We start from the raw sequence: 22,712 nt of genomic DNA, 5'->3' as shown, positions 1-22,712 counted from the left end.
ACAATATTATATTAATAAAATAGAAAGTATTCTAAGAACTAAACCAACACAAGAATGGAGAAAGAAGGTTTTGCTGCTGATTGCATTTAGGGGGTACAGAGAATAGGCAAGAGGGGGCTGTAATTCACTGTTGAAAACTGGTAAAGGATCCAGCGCATTGGCAGATAACTAGAAGGGGAAAGGTAACAGAATGGGAAGAGTCCAAGAAAACATTTGGTCTACAGGCTACAGACTGCCTTCCCTAACGGGGATTGATGTTGGAGTATAGGCAAAGAGAAAGCGATAGGGAAATCCTAAATGAATGACATGCTCTGGTAGAATTTTTGTTCAGTCTGGAAGACAAGTTACTGTTTAAAAAAGGATAATTAGTAGGGCATATAAATTATTGCACGGTAACTATAGGAATCCGTCAGAGGAGGTAAGAAAAGATTGTGAAGAGAAATTGGAAGGACATATGTAAGGCTCTCAAATATGCAACAAAGCCTAGAAGATTTAAGATTTCTTCTTGGAAGTGTTTGCATTGGTATTTTTATACACCAAACAGATGCCAAATAATTTTTCCTCAGGTAGATGGTAATTGTTGGAGCTGTGATGGGGAAGAAAGAGGTATTTGGGAACATATGTTTTGGGAGTGTAATGAGTAGACAGACTTTAAAAATTCCTCACAGACTACTTTATCAGAAATATTGGATGAGCAAATGGTGTAACTAAGGAAATTATTTTTGAGCTGGGATAAAGGATCTGAATTGCCTAGACGTAGTAAGGCTTTGTTAAGTTTAATTCTGGTAGCTACCAAAAAAGCTATTACTAGAAAATGGAAGTCATAGTCAAAAGCAACTGTAGTTAAAGTATTGAATATTGTAACGGAGAAAAAAGAATTGGAAGTGGAATCTCTAGAAAAGGGTAGGAGCAAATTACACAGAAAAGTGGAAATTGTTGGAAAAATACATGTAGAATAATGTTTTGTAGAAGAAACAAGGTTTAAGGGAAGGCAGGAATTGATGAAATTCTATTATGTTGGATTGATAATTTTTTAAAAGAGTGTATAGTATGTGATGCATAATTTTTGTAAATGGGAATACGTTGATATGGTTTGTTTTCTTGTATATAAATGTATGTTTGCCTTTGTCTTAAGTGATAATTCAATAAAGGTGTTAAAAATCAGCATCAGAAGGTTTTAACACCTTAAATAAATTATTGGCCAATGCTCAAAAACAGTAAAAATTAGCTGCATGAGGTCTACAGTCTAGTATGACCCCTGTGTGATTGTCTGTATGACACTCATCTTTCGCTCTTTTCAATTAAGGCATTGTCATCATGCCTGTTTCATAAATGCTCAATAATCTTGAGACATGTTTTATTACGTTTAGTACATAAAAGTGCACTATAACAAGGAGCCTGTAATACTGGCTATCCACTGGCAAAATGTATTTATACAAGTTTGTTAAAAGCCTTTTTATGAAATATAGCCTTTGCTTCCTGCTACTGTTTTGCTAAATTAAATAACTTGACTGTTATTGATCAAATACCCATCTTGCTGCTGTAGGTAAACACCATATTGTCACTATATCTGCCATAGAACAGTTCAATATTTTTGGAGAAGTCTAAATGATGTATGTATGTAGATTTCAAACTGTAAAACGCGGTGGTGGTGCTGCGGTAGCGTTGTGGCCTCACAGTAAGACGCTGTCCGGTTCGATTCTCAGCTAGAGCTTCTTCTGCATGGAGACGTGCATGAATGGGCGTACCTTCGTTGAAGGTTGTGCATCAGGGCTGGTAACGCTGCACGTAAAAATCAATTACCAATCATTAGCTGACCGGAGTTCCGCTGTGGCGACCCCTAACAGCCGAAAGACACAAATATTGAATAAGTTGGCATAGTTGAGAGCAAATAAGGCACCCACAGTCTTGCAGTGTTGTTACCTAACTACTTAATGTGTTTCCCTCCAAAAGTAAAGAAGCCTGGTATATTTTATATTGAAGCATTTTCAAAATGAGACTTATTTTTGGCTCTTCCACCAGAGCTTCTACTGTTTACTTAATAAAAAGTTGATGAATGGAGGACATATATAGGGACTTACCATCTACTAGGGTCCATTAAAATTACTTTTGCAATGTAACTTGCTTCCTGTGTTGAAGACATTTCTGATATACGATTGAAAACATTACAAATGGGGTTTAAAGATGTTACTTAGCAGTATGAGTACTTAAGAAGGCAGGCTGTTACATCCTGAAACAGTGGGGTGCCCTGGTGGATTTAATGCATTTTAAAGCATTTTGGGCACATTTGGAAGAGCATAATATTATGGATCTGTCAGATATTTCACAGACAATTTTTCCATATCTTCCTGAGAAAAGGAGCAGTGACTTGTCCCTATGGAGCAATTCCCATACTTTTGACTGGACTTATGTCTAGAAGGATCAGGTAAGGTCTCATATTCATTGGTATAAAAGTTGGTAATAATTCTCACAATCAAGGACTACTGAGTTACCGCCTTTATAGGCAGGAGTTACTACATATTTATCTTTATTTGTAATGTTATATATTTATTATATGTAATTATGTTTTCTACAAAAATTAACTTCCTTCTATTACTCATCACTCTGATCAAATTTAACTGTGGGACATAGGTCATTGTGTGAGTGTCCCATTTAAATGATCTTTTTTCCCCTTGAAGAAATGTATAAGACACATATATTGAATCAGCTATGATGCCGTTGGACTAATCATTTTGTTTTTTGCACAGAGTGTTTTTTTGTAAGTTGTTTTTTGTCTCGGTATAATACTAATGAGGAAACAGTATATACTAGCTGCACGTCTTGTATTAGTGTTATAAAAAATAAAAACAAAAAAAACACATTCTGTCAATTCCAGGCACTTTCATATGGTGTTGCATGTACCTGTTCTGTCCAGTAAACAAAGGTAAGGTATGCAAAATAAAACTGTTGTCATTCTCATTTAAAACAATTATCTCTCTATACATTAAAATAGCATTTGTAGTTAACAGAGCATTTGTTGACAAGAACCATCATATATGTATATTAAGCACTTCACTGCACGTTGCTAAATCTAGCTGACAAAGAATTGAGCTAAGATATGTTTTTTAATGGCATTATGAAACCCGTGCTGCATTTTGACAGAAATCTAAGACAAAAAAGTAAGTATATTTATGTTTTGCATTAAGAAAACAGTGTAATTCATATTTGTTGTTTGCAGCTTTTCTACGGTATTAACTTAATGTGCTCAACTGAGTGCAGCTTCTAATTATTTTATGTTTAATTTAACAGTTCCGCAGGGATATCATTAAAGCTACTCCATTAGTTTTGATTTCTATCCCTCCTTTTGCAAACTACCTGGTCTTTGTGTTGATGTAAGTATAGCAATCCAGTTTAACATTTTTGCAGCTATTTGTATTTATTATAATTTTGTAAAAGAAAAATGCTATGTAACAGGTACTACTCTCTTATTCTGAAGTAACAGCCAGCTTTAACCATGCAAGTTATACATCATGTGTTTTATTTGTTGTATGGTCTTAGTTTTGTATTTCTGTACACTGTAATTACTGTTTGTCTGCCTCACACGCACAGACACACACACACACACACACACACACACACACACACACATTCCTAGTTGTTTACTAGGCTAAGGACCACAGGGGCCTTTTTAAGCCTAACCATGCACATAGTAGTTTAAAAGAGGAGAACTGCAACTTCTGTTTTTGACTTCACATTTGCCTGAATCATTAAAGCAGAAAGGTGCACACCATCAGGTCACAGTCAGGCCTTAGAGACTTCTGTGCTTTCATAGTTACCACTATTTTTTTCATTATTCTGTTTTGTGGTGCACACATGGTAAGTACATATCAAGACACACACACACAAATATATAGGCCTAATGAAAGGAATTCTGTCAGTTTCTTTTTTTTTTTTTTTTTTTTTTTTTTTTGCTGACTGACCCTGGCAGTACATCCTTGCCTTCTAGACTGTGGTAGTGACCATTTGCAAATCATGAATTCAGTGTTGTAATGCTGTGATGAAATTTTTAATAGTTCATTTTAAATAACAGTTATAAATGAAGTTTGTATGGTTATTTTCATTATAGTCGAGTATATGTCTGTTCAAGCAACCATTGGTTTAATTTCTAAAATGTGCACACTTTTTGTGTAAATTTGAAAAAGTAAAATAGCAAAGTAGTAACTTAAATTTTATGATGCTAGGGCAGAGTGGTTCTCATGACATATATGTTGCCCTTTGGATGAACATTACATATGCATTCAATTTTTTACTGGTATTTCTGATAGGTATCTGTTTCCAAGGCAATTCCTAATAAGGCACTTCTGGACTCCTGCACAGCACAAAGATTTCATGGCAATATACCATAGAATGCGGGCTCAGGTCTATCCAGAAATAGTGAGTTGTTTGCAGAAAGTTGCACCCACATTACAGGACAGACACCTTGAGAGACAGTTGAGTCACTTATGCACAAAGGTATAGAGAAGCACGTTGTTTTAACTTGGAGTAGCACTGTCTTGTTTTTATCTGTTACTTAATGTACACTGTGTATTTAATACTTCAGAAAACCAGAATCATTGCAAAGAAGTGGTGCACCCTAGAGTTAAACTTGTTTGCATGTCTAGTTTGAAGATTCTTTAAAGTTTAGTCATAATTTAAGACTTCACATACTCAGTTTTTATTAACTCATCTTATTGTACTATTTTAATTAGATTAACATTTGTTAAGATTGCCATCCAAGAAATTGTGATATACTGAGGATAATATAAGATGTTTGTTCTGTATGTGCAGCCAGAATAAATGAGGTATGCAAATTATAAATCTGTTTTCACATGTATTTGCTGTGTTGTAAAGGTTTAACAAGAAGAAGGTAAAGAATTTTTGTGCAGTACACCTGTTAGTGGTCTGTGTACAACACCTGCAGTGGAGTTATTCTGTCCTGCTTCCACCTTAAGCAGTTACTTATCTTAGCCCGTAACATGGATTAATTACATACATACAACATAAAAGAGGAAAGGAAGAAAGTTATACCAGCTGTACAGTGTTATGTCCATACAGGTTGTAGAAGGTTACAGGTAAGCCCGGTGCTACACAAGTAAAGATTGCTTAATTAAGTGATATTCTGCAATTTCAACAAAACCTGGAAATGGATAACAGAGTTGGGTGCTTAAATATTTTTGTGCACTCTGAGATGAAGAAATGTCCCAGTGGTACATGATCTGAGTACTGAGGTTGATAGCAATCAGAACTTTGACTGACATGTATCCTTCTATGTGGTACATCTTATAAGTAAAGACATCGCATCTAGGTCTAAAGATGTTATAATTCCATTATACTCGGCCCGCATCAGACCAGTAATTTAGTACAATGCTCCCTTTGCGTATACCTCACCATTCACCTGCAACATTTGGAGAGACCACAGAGATTTCTCACCAGTAAATTACAGGATACACAAAACAACACTTACGTGGAAAGACTGAAAGCTCTGTCACTGTATTCTGTTGCTAAGGGGTGACCTGTGCCTGGCTTACAGTGCAGTTTCTGACTTGGCCCTGATGGAAATGCTACACATTCGTAAATCAAACTACAGGAGGGTCACTTACTTCAGGGATCTTAACCTAGCCTCTGACATGAACAAATCATATTGGAGAGATAGATACATCTCCCAGAGACTGCCACTTCTCTGGAACAAGCTTCCAATTCACATGAAACAAAGCCCCCTCCCTGACAGTCTTCAAATACAACCTATGAAGTGGATGGGTGACTACATATTCACTCCTGGGGTGGTGCTATGTCCCTTCCTGACAGAAGATGTCTGTATTAACTACCATAGATTCTTACCTCTATGAATTTCACTCACCTAACCACTGACAGTTGGGGCAACTTGGGATAAATATGTAAGCATAGTGAGAAAGTGCAGAGAGGCCCTCCCTTTGGGTAATATCTTCCACCTACTTGTAAGAAATATAGAACAGGAAGTTAAGTGGCCTCAGTTATCATCCCAGTAATAAAAAAGGGAGAGGGGACAGCACTCTAATCAAAAGTTAAGGCAGGTAAAAAATACTGAATAAAACTGTATAAAAGCTCAGGTTTGTGCATTCCATTTATTTAATTCAGGAAAACCAGGTGCCCTTACTGATACAAGCTTGTGTTGGCTTTCTTTTTGTTTTCACCCTTTTAAGGCAACTTAAAAACTTAGTGTGCTTGTGTGTACATTGCTTTGGATGGATTTCACAGTTCCTTTCCTCTGTCTTAGCATCTGATTGGGGATATGGTTGGTAATGACCAACCATGAGAGAAATAGAAAGATATGACACAGTTCAGTTTTTGAAGCAAGGATGTCCATATAATCCAGTATCATTTGTTGGGTTAAACTACAAATTCTAAGCAAAAGGCTGGATGGAAATTGAGGTAAAAGATCCATCAAGGTTGAGAGTCAGAATTACAAATGACATCTGATACCCAATTAGTCTAGAGCCTCTCAACTATAAGCGTAAGTGGAGCCCATTTCAATAGTTACTACTCCCTTACTCTGTGGTCCTCTGTCCTAGTTTCTAGATCATATATCTCTTGCATTAATTTCTTACATTTACCCTTTATTTTTCCATTCTTGAACAATAACCATTTTCCACAGCTAATAAGAGATGCATGAGCTTTTTTCTGATTTTGAGGGAAACAGAGAGTTGGTTCAAAATCAGTAAGAAAAAGGAGGTGAAAGAGATCTGACCTGGTGACATGATATCATAAAGCAGTTGAATTTCATCTTTAAGTCTCTCCATCTTTGGACAGTACTGCAATATGTGTTTCCAATCCCCTAGAGACTGGACAATACCTGCAACACTCGGGGTTTACCACAGGAAAGATGCACATCAATTTGGAGGTAGTATAAAATATTTAAAGAAACACTGCTATCTGAAAAAAACAAAAGGTCTTGGATCTGTTGGTATGTCAAGAGGCCACAATTATAGTTTAACAATCTCCTCAAGGAATCTACAGGCTCAAGCTTCTTTCCCATGCCATCTTGTACTTTACTAAGGTTTGACTTTTAAGCTGTGTAAGTATTTTTAAAGGTTTGAAATTATCCCCTAATAAGGAATGGAGCCTTTGTCCATTCCTGTTTATCTACATTAAATAGATTCTTAATCTGTTAAGTTACTGTCAAGGCCAAGAATAAAGAATGTCCACTTTGTTGAGCCCTAAATTTCTCGGAAAATTCTTGTCAAATCATCAGGCAATCCCTAGGAAACAGCTTTTCCCCAGATCCTCCTATTAGGAAAATTTGCCAACCAGCTTGTCATTTTTATATCTCATCCCCCCCCCCATTTCTAGCAACTCAGATTAGGCTCTTATGTAAATACTAGGCTTGCTGTCCTGGCCCATTTTAAGCTTAGCTAATTTCCCTTAAAGGCAAGAATCAAACCCTTTACCTTCTGTAGGTAAATACTAGCCTATCAGTTTGATACAAGCCTAGCCAAAAAACAGAGGTCAGAATTAAACCCTGTACCTTGTATTTGTGAGATCAAGACCCTAACCATTATGCCAAACTTGTATCCCAAAAAGCCAAGTTGAGTATCAAACCTTGTGTCTATAAGGTGGGCACCTTAACCATTATGCCAAACCCACCCTTGTTGTCTTGGTCTCAGCAGAGGTCCAGTAGGGACCTTCCCCAAGCTGAGAGACCAGATTTGTCTTCCAGACTGGGGCATATTCAAGTGCCAAGAGTCCACAGAGTAGTTTGTCTTGTGGCAGTGCTGTAGAACTCAAAATGGCAGCAGATGTTTTCATTTTGATTATTTATGTTTCAGTTAACCTAAATGTGTATAATCTAAGTAAATGTAGCTCGCGTCTACCTTATGTACATGCTTGAGAAACATTAACTTGATGGCATCTGGAAGAGAAAAGTGGAGCATAAGGTAGAGAACATAAATGTATTTATTAAATGGATGTTCTTCGTGTTTCACTGTTGCAGTCATTACATTTGGGTAATCCTGCTGACAGGTTGCCCTTAGCCGGCCTGAATTCCAAAGTCTTGGGTCCTGCATCGGCCGACGTCACCCCTTCCCTGACGTCAGGTCGTCTCGTCAGGGGTATAAAAGAAGCAGCCGACGCCATTTTCTTCAGTCTTTCTTGCCGCGCAGTGCCCGAAGCAGAAGCAGATCGCAAGTGCCGGTCAGGCAACTCCTGAAATTTTTGTGTTTGAGTTTCAGAACCAAAGTCTTCAATAAAGCTAAGTACCCCGTTGGGGAAACTTTTTTCTTGCTCCAGACCGATGTCAGAAAAAGTTAATAATTGTATTACTTGTGGAAAGCAAATACCTCATAAGGATTTTCATTCTTACTGTATTCCTTGCCTAGGCCCTGATCACAACGTTTCTGGTTGTTGGTTTTGTGCTAGATTTAACCAACGCACTATTAAGCGTCGGTATACTTTTGCTTTAAGGTATTTTGGTAGCAGGTTTAATTATCCTAAAATGTCGTTTGATAGCCATCCGACTACCGGAGTTTACAAAAAGCGCAAAGAAAAGGATAGAGAAAAACAACCGAGGTCCAAAACCGACGACGAAGCTTCTCCTAAGCCAGTCGCCGGTTTGCCGGTTCTCAGTGAGGCGCTTTCGCAGCCCCTGACACCCGCTACTTTAGAGTCGCAGGACACTACCAACTCCCACATGGAGTCGGCCATGCCGCTGGATACTGAAAGTATTGGAGCCTCGGACGCTAATCCCTCAGATGGGTCCAGAGCCGGTGAGCAGGTACCGGCTTCTGAGGGTGTATTCAGACCACAACATCTTTACATTAAAACGACTTCAGCTTCAAAGACAAAGACTAAAGCAGCTTCTAAAGCAAAGAGACAAACTCATGAGCCACGTATACAGGCCTCTATGCCCAAAAAACAGATGATCAAGATGGCCGAAAACCTGATTACCTTGATCAGGGGTTCCCATCTCCCTCCTGATAAAAGGCCTAGGCAAGAGACTGACTGACTATGAATCTTCAGATCAGGTTTCTGTTTCTTCTGATTCCTCTTCTGATCAGGGATATTCTTTACCCCCCTATGAGGATTCTGATGCTGAAGAATGTATACCTTCAGCATCCCCTCCTGATGATTATTCCTTTGGGGAAACCTTGCATACCATGAGGGAGCATTTTCAGTGGGAAAGCCAAGATTTTTCAGAATCAAAAAAGAGGCTCAGGGATTTCCTTTTACTACCACAGCACAGGCCTCTAGCCATTCCCCCTGTGTTAGACATTGTAGATGATGTGTTTTCGGAGTCTAGTTTGACCCCTGACTCCTTACCTCCAGCTCCTGTTAAGCCTGACAGATATTACAGAGTCCCTGACTCACACAAATTTCTTTTTAAAAACCCTGCTGCTGACCCAGAAACTATTTCACAGGGTCCCAAGGGAGTTAAGGCCTCTACAGCAAAAACCCCAACCCCCTCTGACAGAGATTCAAGGGCACTGGATAGATGGGGAAAAAAGGTTTACGCATCTGCAACTTTGGCTATAAGGGCCTTAAACTGTCAGTTTCATATGCTCACCTATCAGCAACATCTCATGGGATTGCTTAAACAGAAAATGATGTTAAATTCTGAATGTGCTGGAAACAAGGAAATGCAGGATTTATTGCATGCAGCTGAACAAGCTGGAAATCATACTTTGTAATGTGGTTTTGATTCTTTGGAGGCCTCCTGCAGGGCCGCAGTTACGGGTTCTGTAATTAGGAGGCATGCTTGGTTAAAGGAACAAAATCTGCCTGATCATGTTAAAGTTAAGTTACTAGATGCACCTTTACAGCATGATACTTTGTTTGGTGCTAAGGCAGAAGAGGTGTTAAAGAAAATGGAAGACAAAGCTAAATCTATGCAAACTGTTAGAGTTTTTACAAGTACAGCCACCTAGGTTTAGTAGACACTGGCCTACAAACAATTGGTCCTTTCCTGTGTCAGACAGACCTCAAAGGGGCAGATCCAGATGCCCAAGGGCCAGATCCCAGACCCAAGGTTCTTATAGGTCAAAACAATGGGGTGCTTCTACCTCCAAAGCTGGAGAAGATAAAGCACAAACATACAGAAAGCAGTCCCAATGACTTTCCCCTGCCTGCACCAAGCACTTATCTTCTGGCAGCACCCTTAGGGGGAAAATTAGCACTTTTTGCTCAAAATTGGCACATTATAACCCAGGACAAATGGGTTCTAAATATAGTGTCACAAGGCTACAAATTCCATTTCCATACTCTGCCAAAGGCAAACAGCTGGCCAGATCTGCCAAAAAATCAATGGACAGAGGCACAAAAACAAGTTTCATCCCTCATGGACATGGGGGCCATTCAGCAAGTACCAGAGCAAGAGCGAGGACAAGGATTTTACTCAAGACTGTTCTTGGTACCCAGAAAGGACAAGGCCTGGAGGCCGATACTGGACCTATCTGTTCTGAACACATTCCTGGATATTCCAAAATTCAAAATGTTGACTTTGCAGTAGCTTCTGCCCATGCTGGGCAAGAACACTTGGCTTATGACTTTGGACCTAAAAGTGGCATACCTGCATGTTCCAATCAGACAATCGTGCAGAAGACACCTCAGATTCAAGGCTGGTTGAATACATTACCAATTCTCTGCACTGCCCTTTGGCTTATCTACTGCGCCCAGAGTTTTTACAAAGTGCCTGGCACCAGTAATTGCATTCTGCAGACAAAGAGGAATACAAATATACCCTTACTTGGACGGCTGTCTAATTCAAGTAGAGAACAAGAACATTCTTCTTTGACATCTGGCATTTGTGAAAAGACTTCTAACATGCCTAGGGTACACAGTCAACGAAAAGAAATCAAAACTAGTACACTCTCAAAATATAACATTCCTGGGTGCAAGCTTGAATACAACTGCCCAGATGGTTTATTTCACACCAAAGGCAACCGACTACCTATTTCACAATGTTGGCAACAAAGGCCCAGTTATCTGCAAGAAAAATTCTGCAGGCTTTGGGCTTCATGGCATCTTGCATCCTACTAATTCCATATGCAAGACTGCATATGAGGAAACTTCAGTGGTACCTAAAAAGTGTTTGGTCTCAACATTGCCACAGCCTGGAAACAATGATTACTCTCATTCCCTGCCTGCAACAGGAGTTTCTATGGTGGACAAAGGCTTGTCACTAGAACAAGGGACAGCCATTCACATTACCCCCAGCCAGGCAGACACTAACAACGGTTGCATCAGATTATGCCTGGGGGGGCCCACATGGCAGGAAGATGCATTCAGGGCACATGGACCTCAAAGCAAATGCATCTACATATCAATAAAAAAGAGATGCTAGATGTTCAAAATGCCCTGACAGCCTTCAAGGACCTACTTCATCTGGGACAACTACTGATAAAGACAGACAACACCACGGTCATGTGGTATATAAACAAGTAGGGGAGCACACATTCTTACACCCTTTGCAAATTAGCCATGACATTGTGGGACACAGCTTTGACTTACCAAGTACATTTGCAGGCACAGTTCCTGCCAGGAAAGGAAAATACCCTGGCAGATGAACTAAGCAGAAACCTCATGGATCCCCACGAGTGGCAGCTGGATCCACAAGTCTTCAGCATGATAACAAGGAAATGGGGATGCCCGGACATAGATCTATTTGCTTCCCCTCACAACTACCAACTAAAAAGATTCTGCGCAAGGACTTATCACAGACAAGCATGGAAAGTGGACGCCCTATCAGTGTATGCTTTCCCTCCACTGCCTCTCCACTCCAAGGTACTCCTAAAGGTCAGACAGGAAAAACCAAAGATGATACTGATTGCCCCAGACTGGCCCCGCCAGTACTGGTATCCAATCCTAAGGAACTTGTCTCGTTACCCAGCTTGGACCTTACCTCAATTACCTTGTCTACTGTCCTAGCAAAACAATCAGATCCTGCACAGCCAACTCAGGACATTAAACCTGGCAGCATGGTGGATAATGTAGTCATACAAAAAACACCTCTCAACAAAGCTGTGATGGGCGTCATTCTGGAAGCCAGAAGGCCTAGTACAAGAAAGTCTTATGCTGGAAAATGGAAGAGATTCTGTGCTTGGAACCAGGCACAAGGAACTGATACAACTGTACCAAATATTCCTCAGATTTTGAAATACTTAACTGAGATGCTGGACAAAGGCCTATCTTTTTCATCAATTAAAATTCATGCCTCTGCCATTTCGGCTCATTACACCAATTTTTTCTCATCCTTTATTAAAACAGTACCTCAGCGGAGCCAAAAATTTAAGGCCTCCAAGGAGATCACCAATACCTGCATGGGACCTCAACTATGTCTTGGAAAAGCTCACCCTGCCTCCTTTTGAGCCAGCTGCTACTGTTGATATAAAGTTTTTATCTTGGAAAACAGCTCTGCTCCTAGCAATTACTTCTGCAAGATGAGTTTCAGAGCTACAGGCGCTCATGGCTGTGGAACCTTTTATCATTTTTTATTCAGACAGGGTCTCTCTGAAAACAAACCCAACATTTATGCCTAAAGTGGTGTCCAGTGTGGCTCTTAACCAAACTATTCATCTGCCAACTTTTTATCCAAATCCACAGAACAAGGGGGAGAGAATTCTGCACTCTTTGGATGTACACAGACAGCTTCGATTCTACTTGGACAGAACCAAACCTTTCAGGAAGACAGAGCAATTACTAGTGGCATATGCTGCAGGATTACAAGGAAAGGCTATCTCAAAGCAGACTATCTCAAAGTGGATAGGCTACTGCATTCGTTTATGCTATTCACACCAGTGCCTAAGGGCATTAGGCCACATTCCACCAGAGGTGCAGCCACGTCAGCAGCCTTTCTCAGGGGAGTACCAACCAGAGACATTTTAGAGGTGGCTACTTGGAGTTCAGTGCACACCTTTACAAAGAATTATCATCTGCCATTCTACTCTAAATCCAGGGCAGGCTTTGCCACTGCAGTTCTGCAGGGCCTCATAGCCGCTGTTTAGCTCCAGCCTCTCAACCATAGTTTTGGGACTCTACCCAAATGTAATGACTGCAACAGTGAAACATGAAGAACATAGTACAGTTGTGTACACTTACCATAAATGTAGATGTTCGAGTGTATTCACTGTTGCAGTCCAGGTTCCCACCCGCCACCCCCCTTTTTTCAATGGCTCTTATCTTTCCTTCTCTCATTTATACAACCTATGTGGTGTATTTGCTTATAGATGAAGGTAAAATTTATATTGGTGCATTTATTGATTTATATATAAAATTCGGCTACCCTTTTAAGGGGCACTTGACATCTGCGGCAAGAAAAACTGAAGAAAATGGCGTCAGCTGCTTCTTTTATACCCCTGACAACCTGACGTCAGGGAAGGGGCAACAGCGGCTGACGCAGGACCCAAGACTTTGGAATTCAGGTCGGCTGAGGGCAACCTGCCAGCAGGATTACCCAAATGTAATGAGTGTAACAGTGAATACACTGGAACATCTACATTTATGGTAAGTGTACACAACTGTACTTTTCTCCTTGGGGTACTACATGATGTTTGTATATGGTGTTGTACTGTACTGCACGTGTTTTGTTTTGTTTTTATGCTGGTGCTCTAAGTCTGTTCCATCATTCTCAGGTTTCTCCTCATAACAGTGTCAATTAATTTTTATTGTCTTACAACCATTTTAGTTCTCCTTATGCTACGCAAACCCTTTCATTTCATCAGTTTGCTTGTAAATACTTGTGATAGTATTGTAAATTTAAGTGCTGTTTTGATTATAATTTTGCAGCCCTTTGTTATAAACCCTGGACTAAGTCTGAAAGTGTTCCAGTTGGATTAGCGCTCTACCCAGTCATCAAATCAATAAAATAAAACGTGAGCCGGAAAAGGCACACTAAACACAAGTGTGTTTGTCGATACAGACTGGGAGGATAAGGTTATGTAATATTTTCAGTTTAGTATTGAATGTTTGATGCATGGAAGGTTGAGTCGAACATTCACTGGAACATTTCCTCGAAAGTCAGCATGCCAAATACCGGCAAGCCCAAAAACTGTTTCAAATGCCAAAACCCCCTACTCTCCAGACCCAGGATCAAGAGCTAACTTGGGTCTGTAAGGGTGGCAAGTTTGGACAGTCAGTAATGTAGGTATTTTACATTCTGACAATCGAAATGTAGAGTTTGCACACTATCCTTGACCTTCTAAGCATCAAGCATTGATTATAAACCAGTATTTCCTATGATGACCAGTATAGAACAAATCTGTAGTTACATTTCACTATTATTATTTATTACTCTAATACTGCATATAAAGGAAAAAGGGATAATTTTATAAAAGAAAATAAATTACTGACACTGTTGCATTGTTATTTTAGGTTCAGATGGGTGTACATCCAGAAATGTCAGAGCTGCAGGCTGTAAGGACACTGTTTTCGGGGCCTCCACTGGGAATGAGACGACTTGAGACTCAGCATATGGTAAGATAAACAGTTTATTATTTATATGCCCAGCACAAGTATAATGATCAAAGATGAACTGGGATATGATGCCAGATTAACAGAGTTGTCTTGATACCCTATTAGTTATAGGCTAATAAGGGGTGATTTGATTTTAATCCATAAATGCCTAAGAAATATTTTATTGCCAGCTACATTAGGGATTAAGTCTGATTCAAGCCATGCTGGAAAAAAGTAATTCTTTATATTAATTATCCAACTTTTAGAACTGCTTTGGTGATTACCTCTTTTCATAGTAGAGCAGGTTCTCTGTGGAATAGCCTATCATTACAAATAAGAGTGGTCAAAAGTTTGGAAACATTTAAAAGAGAATTAGATAGTATTTTGTAAGTTTTTTTTACATGTCCACTAATAGTAAACAAATCTAATAAAGTCTCTATCATGGTTTTGAGTTTTGATTACTAACATTGAACTCTAATAATCTAGTTGTACAATACATCCACGAATGAAAAAGTATTAGAGATACTATTTTGTTGACAGGGTTGCTACAGTTTGGAATTTCTCCTTTGCTTACCTGCATCGACCTTGGAGTTAGAATAATAAAGTTTGGGGATGCTGGGGCTTGCCCCCTTCACACACAGACACATAAAACATTCTTTTTTTTTTCATTGTTGTGGACTAAAGATGTTGTTATTTTGACAAATCAGTCATCAACAGACATATTTGTTAGTAAACTTTCCAAACATAAGTTGGTTTCTGATATCATCTCTTTCCTTCTTTGTGGCCAAACCCCACAATGATGTCACAGTAGGACTCCTAAAATTTTGCATAAACTAGCTAAGTACTGTAAATAAAGAACCCGTTGCTTTTTCAGCCATGCAAAGTAAACTTGCCAGTTTGTGATTTCATTACCTGTACCACATATGATAATTTTCAGTGTAATGCATTCTTTCTGCATTACCTAGTTGACAATATATCTTTACAGAGAGTAAGGGTCTGTTATTGTTTGAAGTATGAAAGTGTAGTAGCTTGTTTACTTATCAAGACGGTGAGGTGTTTGGGTGCAAAAAAGGATGCTTGTACTATTTTCAGAATGTCTTTACCATGCCATAATGTCATATTGGAGGGACAAACCTTTATGACAATAACAGGAGACCATCCATTCCAGCAATGTTAAAATAACATGTTTTCTACATTTATTTATTATTTATTTATTTAACATTTATTTTTCCAGGATAAGTCCAACTGGACATCATGTGTCCTTTTTCAGTGGAGTCCTGGGGAGAAAAGCTCCAAAGAAATAACATTGTGCATACATGCTTTAGATAACAATAAAACTGACATACAAGATAAGAGAAACATTGAAGTATAAAAACAGTTATGTAGAACAATAAGATACTCAGGAGTAGTACCATTATTTACAATACGTACAAAAAAAGTACATTTCAGGTGAGAGTATAGTGTATGCATTAAAGGCTTCAACGGGTCACTTACATATGGAAAAGTGGGTCTTCAAGGGAGGTCTTTGCAGTTGCAGAGAGGGTTAGTATTGAAGTGTAATTTAAGAAGGCCTTTGAAGGTGCCTGTGTGACTTTGTAGCCTGAGTTCAGATGGGTGTTCCATGCTTTGGCAACATCATGGGTGAATAAGGCCTCCCCAGAACTGTTATCGCATGGATTAACTTCAGTCAAGTTTTTGATACATGAACGTAGCTCCCTTTTAGGGTTGTGAAAGTTTAGCATGTCGGCAAGGCACTTCCCCGGATGGAAGATAATTTGATGGGCTATGATCAGTTGGTGGTAGCGTAGGAGGTTTGGAAATTCTAACCAGTGCAGTTTAGTTAGGGATAGGCAATGGTGGGAATGTGATCTATTATTGGCAGAGAACCTAGCTATTTTATTGTAGCATGTAGAGAGTCTGTTCAGGTTGGTTTTGTTAATATTGGTGAGAACTGGAGAGGTGTAAAGTAGTGTTGATAAGAGATGAGTTCTGGCTATTGTTGTTCTAGTCTTAGGGGTTAGGAATAGTTTGCAACGATATAGGCAACCTAATTTTTTATGGACTTTAGAGATAGTTTGGGATATGTGCTTGTTGTATTTAAGTTGATTATCAATAGTGATGCCTAAGAGATTAGCCTCAGTTACTGGATTGATGAGGGTGCCATTGGTAGACATGATGGTAAAGGTGGCGTTGCAGTATTTGGTTGGGTGGAATAGTATTAGCTGTATTTTTTGGGAGTTTAGTATTAGTTGGTAGTTGTTTAGCCAGTTCTCTACCTCAGTGAAGGATTCTTGGGCTTTACTTTGAAGTAATTGGATGTTTGTTGCTGAGCAGATTAGGGTAGTGTCATCCGCATACTGGACAATGTTTGCTTTAGTGGCAGCTAGGTGGAGATTATTTGTAAATATGTTGAAGAGAAGGGGACCAAGGATTGAACCTTGTGGGACACCACATGTGACAGGGAGTGGGTGGGATAGGGAGTTGCCCCATTTGACAGATGACCGGTTGTTTAGGTAACTGTTAAACCATTGTAGAGTGGGGTCATCAAGGTTGAGTTCTGCTAGACAGATGAGGAGTTTGTTATAGGAAACTGTATCAAATGCCTTAGATAGTTCTAAGAAGGTGGCAGAGACCAGCTTTCCTTGGTTCCTGTGCAAGTTTATGGTATTGGAAAAGTTAATTAGGGCAGTGTTTGGTGCTATGGGAAGGTCTGAATCCATGCTGGGTTTTAGTTAGAAGGTTATTGGTTAGCAGGTGGGTAAGGAGTTGGTGGTGGATACATTTTTCTAGAATTTTTGAGAGAGGTGATAGGATTGCAATGGGACGGTAGTTGGAGAGGTCAGTAGATGGACCTCCCTTGTGGAGGGGGATGATATATGAGGTTTTCCATAATGAAGGAATAGTATGCAGGGCGATAGATCTGTTAATAAGTAGGGAGACTGGGTAGGCGATGGCCTTGGATGCAATTTGTAGATATTTAGCTGGAAGACTGTCGGCAGCTAGGGTGGTAGGTTTGAGTTTAGCTAAGAGATTTTGAATGGTAGATGGTTTGTACTGGGGTGAGTGTGAAGGGGGTGGAGTTAGTCTGGTAGTTTAAGGGTTGAAGTTGGGTTGTGGTGATATTGCAATTACCAGGTTCAGTATTGAAGAGGTAAAGTAGTTATTGAAACTAGAGGCTATATGTGAATCAGTACCTTTGATATCTGGGGGTGGTGTGGTGACTTTTCCAGGCTGGAGGATGTTCACTGCAGCCCAGAATTTCTGTGAGTTGTTGTTATGTTTCCTTTGTAGGGAAATGAAGTGGTTTATCTTGTCCAACCTGACCTGTTTTTTTTTGCTTTATTTCTAAGCTCAGCAAAGCTTTATCTAGTTTCGGGAGTTTTGTATTTTGCCAAGTTAACCAAGCTTTGTCTCTAGTCTTGAGTAAGATTTTTGTGGCTTTGTTTAACCAGGGATCAGGGTTACTTCGCAATCTTATTGTTTTCAGTGGGGCTAGTTGGTTTAAAATCCCTAAGAATTTGTTATTAAAGTATTCTACTGCAATATCCAGGGGAAGGGTTTTTATAGGAGCCCAGTCACAGGATTTTAGGGCTTCTGAGAATTGTACTGGGGAGAAGTTTTTGTGGGAGCGGATTTGTAAGAGAGCAGGGGTGTTGGTAGATTTTAGTTTGTGCCAAAGGAGAAAGGTTGGGTTATGGTCACTGAGGGAATCAGGTAGTATCCCGGATAAGTGGTCAGTATTGGGCTGGTTAGTCAGGATCCAGTCTAAGGTGGATTCACATTTGGTGTTTTTGTCAGTTATTGTGGGTGAGTGTATGTGTTGTACGAAATTATATAGGTTTATATGGTTGGTGGCTATGGGTGAGTGTATGGTGTTCCAGTCTATGTTGACATCACCTAGGAGTACAGTTTCTTGGGACAGGGAATGGGAAGCCCAGTAGAGTATAGGTTCTTGTGTCTTAATGTTGTCTCCTGGTGGTATATAAATGCTGAGTAGGTTTAGTTGTTTGTATTGAATTAGTAGGATTTTGGTGAGTAGGGTCTCAGCAGTGTTGAAATCTGGGGTTTCATTTTGAAGTAGCTGAACTTTTAAATTGAATTTGTAAAGAAGGGCAATGCTACCACCTTTTCTCTGATGTCTGTCTACTCTTAATATATTGAAACCAGGTGGGGTTATGAAGTTATCCTTAATGTGGGGTTTAAGCCATGTTTCTGTAATCACTATAATATCTGGGTTATATACAGAGATGGTTCCATGTAACTGTTTTATTTTATTTATGATACTGCGAATGTTTAGGTTTAGTATGTGTAAATCAGTGGATTTGTTTAAATGGGAGATGGGGTCAGGTGTGGTATGGGCGTTGTTTGTTGGGCCAGGGTTGGGGTGAATATCACCTTCTAGTAGTAGATAAGCTGCAATGCTGGTGATGGTTTTAAGGTAGAATATAGTTAGGAAGTGGTATTTGAGGCTAAGGTGTTTTTTAGATTGTGAGGTATAATGGATAGGAGAGGTGAGTTGTAAGATTAAAGGGTAATAGATAATTAGTTTTGTGTTTGCAGGTATGGAGGGATTGTTTGTGGTGTATGGTAGGGTGGGTGATTTGATACAGTACATGGTGTTAAGTAGGTGGTGATAAGTGGTAATGTTGGAGATAAAGTAAAGACAGATGGATAGAGAAGGCAAGAGTAATGGGATGATATGGTTGTGGGAGAGTGGTGTTGGTAACATGGTAATTGAGTTCATGAGGAATGTTATATTTTGGAAGCCTAAAGACTGATCGGGTTATTCCTCTCTCTGTAAGGCTCATGGATTTTCTGACAGATCTGCCTAAATCACTTTCAGTGAAAATGTAGGCCTTAAACATTTGAATTTATAAAGGCAAATATCTGCCCGGTTTGAGAGTTGCAACATATATTTACTTAATAAAGCTGCATAGACATTTGAGTACAGTCATATTAGTCACTGAAATACAAATCAAATACTCCTTTGTCTTAAGGCAGTGGGGAGAAGCAGAAGTTAACACTAACTGATTAGAAGCTGTCCATCTTTATGCATCCTCAGGCTTTGACATCCCTTATACAAAATTTCTGCATGTCTACAACAGTTTCATATCCATTCATCTAATGTATATTACGGATTTAGTCTTCAAAACAGGTACATTCTCATAACTGTTAAAATCTGCCTGTGTGACACCTCACCCAAAACAAACCAAGCCAAATATTCTTAAAAGATTTAAACCTTTGTCTGTCTTGGCTTCCCTTTCCAAAATATTTGAAATACCAGTATAGAAGCTTAGCATAATTTGGCAACACCGCCTCCTCTGAGAGCGCCAGGTCACAATGATTATACTCTCTTTCGTCAACAGTCAAGTGTATTTTCAACCCATTTCATCGACTGCACAGACTATTAAAAGGAAAGACAAATTAAGAAAACAGTGTTGTTAACTAAAAATGTATGCCAATTCTGAGAACCCCAACAGTGGGAAGAAGAGAAACCTCCTTAACCTCACTATTCATTGTTCTCATACTAAACACTGTAGTGCCATTGCTGCAGCTATCAATGAAATGGGAATTGATCAAAAAACGACAATCCCTATTTCAAGAGTACAAACTTTTGTCAATATTAGCTGCTGTAACCATTGCAACACCTCAAAACCCATCTACATCTAATATCTATATATACAATCAAGCAGAACATGGCAGCTTAACAGGAAAAGTATTTGTTTGGTTGACAAAAGTATTTAATAATTGTGTCAGTATTTTCTGTACATGCCATTCCTCAGAATGGTCATCACTTACCCTCATTTAGTTCAAACCTTATCTCACTGAGTGCAGTGTCAGAGAATCGGTACAAAATACAATGCCATCACCACAGTGACTACCAGCTGTAGTCCAACAAGGCATATCACTCTGACTATGTATCTTATTTCTTGCTGCTATCCCAGAAGTTCCTTTCACTTTAAACTTCCACAGTTATGTAGATGACCTTCACATCTGGACACCTAATATATTGTACAGCTTGTTCCAAAAGACACTTTTATGTAAACTCCAGGTCTTCAGCTCCTGGTTACAGAATTTCATTCTTCATGTAAAAGTATACATCTTGCTTCTCATAAAAATAGCATCAGCCTCTACTGATACCTGATCTCTCCCTGTCTAGTAATCCCATCAGATGATATGTCAGTGCTGTGGATAGAGCTCACTTTATCTTTTAACACACATCCTCAGAAAATATGTACGTTCAGTCATGCCTCAACATGCTGTAATCTTTCACACAAAAGAATCCAAATCTGTACTAGCATAAAGCAAATTAATGCCAGCATTCACATACTGATTACCATTTAGAACAAACACCTGCTCATATAACATCCAGAAATGTTAACTTGGCTAAATAAAACTTTTGATTTCATGTCTACCTTCACAAAGTAGAGCACCACTGTGTCACCTTACAGAAGTCTAAATCCCTTCCTACAATCTTCCTATCCTAGTTCATTATTAGTTCTTTTTTATATAAAAAACATCTTCATTTGTACCACTGCCCAGCCCTAGCCAAGCAGTTAAAAGCAAGAACACAAAACACATCACTTTACTCATTAGCCTTATGTGAAGCAGCTTAGCTGTATTATTGCGCCACCTGAAAAGTTCATCTGTAGTATTTTATGTCTGAGATCCTGAGTTTTTGAACGTCCTGTCACAACAGTTACAGTCCAAACCACCATTAGTAAATTCAAATCTACATTAAAATTACACCTGCTTCACTTAACAAAATGCAACTGTCACCCAGCGTAAATACAGTTACCAAAACTGGAACTTTAAACCAAAAAAAAAAATAATTAGTAAATTCAGACAATTTACTCCTATTTAAACAATTTAATACATAGCTTGCACCAGCCAAAAACTCTCGAGCTAAGATGACCCACAATATGCCTCTCCATATTACCTCAGATCTCATTTGCCTCTGTTGTCGCAAGACAAGTCAACCATTTTCTCTCGCAGCTAAGAAAAAAATGTCTTCTGTTGTTAATAGTTACTCTTACCTTTTTCTATATCTAGATATATATTTATATATTCTTTTTCTCTGCTACCCACTTTCTGGTCGAGTGAGTGTTTTTTCCCTTCCATACGGTATTCTGTCTCTACCATTGTTGGTAGTACCGCTCCCTCTCATTCTCTACTTCCTTAGGTAGCTGTCTCCTGCCATAGTTGGTAATTTCTGTCCCTTTTAGGTAATCTTATTCTACCATTGTTAGTAGTTTATCCTGTCTTTTCTTCTGTCTAGTGTGTGTGTGTGTGTGTGTGTGTGTGTGTGTGTGTGTGTGTGTGTGTGTGTGTGTGTGTGTGTGTGTGTGTGTGCGTGTGTGTGTGCATGTGTGTCTGTGTCTGCGTGCGTGTGTGTGTGCGTGTGTGTGTGTGTGTGTGTGTGTGTGTGACCTGTTGACCACTAGTTAGTTTCTGTCAACATGTCTGAGAAATTGAAAGGCACTACGAGCTTTAAACAGTGCCAGGATTGTGGACAGAAGATGCTCAACTCCTGTAGGCACTCTTCCTGTGTATATTGTTTGGCCCCAGCTCATCTGGACCAGGAATGTACTATCTGCCAGGCCTTGGCTGAACATAGAAACAAACTAATATTAAAAAGGATAATTAAGTCTTCTTTCCAGGAAGCTTTGTCCAAGGCTGAAATGTCTCCCTCTAAATCAGACTTTCGAACCAAGAAAAGTCGCTCGATGCCTTCGTATCCTAGAGTACCATTGGCAAAAAAGCATAAGCTTTCCTCTCCCACTACTTCAGCAGAACTGAAGCTAAGGTTCCGAGACTTTTGGAACAGACAACCCTCCTCAGCACTGTCTCCTATGGCACTGCAAACCTCAGTTCCAGTGTATTCGATACTGACATCCTCAGTTTCCCCGGTTGGTGCCAACCTCTCCTGCTGCACCTCTACAGACATTGGGACCTCCATTGTTACAGAAATCAGGCATAATTTTCATGCCCAAGACAAGTTATTTACCCTCTATTGACCCCGTTTGTAAGGCAACTTCCCAGTCCTTTCCTTGAAAGACCAGAATCCTCTTCAGGATTATCTGTCCATTCCTCCAGGAGTCTTACCGATGTAGATGTTGTGAGGATGGTGGATCAGCTGCTAGTGGCTAGAGGTCTTTCTGTCTCCTCCCAGATCCCTCTTCCTTCTGGAGTTCAGGCTTTTTCTTCCAGGAAAGTAAAAACTGCTCACAAAACCAGGTTAACGTTCGGTTTTCACCTCAAACGAAAAAATGTCC

The 22,712-nt window shown here is 39.4% G+C and overlaps 1 protein-coding gene across 1 annotated transcript in view; it reads left to right on the top strand.

The window, feature by feature from the left end:
* LETMD1 (LETM1 domain containing 1) overlaps positions 1 to 22,712 on the top strand; it is a 223,222-nt gene that overhangs the window by 84,789 nt on the left and 115,721 nt on the right. The window contains exons 4-6 of the mRNA XM_044083454.1: positions 3,289 to 3,371; positions 4,305 to 4,491; positions 14,356 to 14,457. Of these exons, the coding sequence (XP_043939389.1) occupies positions 3,289 to 3,371; positions 4,305 to 4,491; positions 14,356 to 14,457 (372 nt within the window). The remainder of the gene's footprint in view (positions 1 to 3,288; positions 3,372 to 4,304; positions 4,492 to 14,355; positions 14,458 to 22,712) is intronic.

The sequence above is a fragment of the Protopterus annectens genome, chromosome 9.part0 (genome assembly GCF_019279795.1).
Source record: "Protopterus annectens isolate FY-2018-M chromosome 9.part0, PAN1.0, whole genome shotgun sequence".
Classification (NCBI taxonomy): Eukaryota; Metazoa; Chordata; order Ceratodontiformes; family Protopteridae; genus Protopterus; species Protopterus annectens.
The sequence above is the reverse complement of the archived record's forward strand: the minus strand, read 5'-3'. Positions and strand labels throughout refer to the sequence as shown.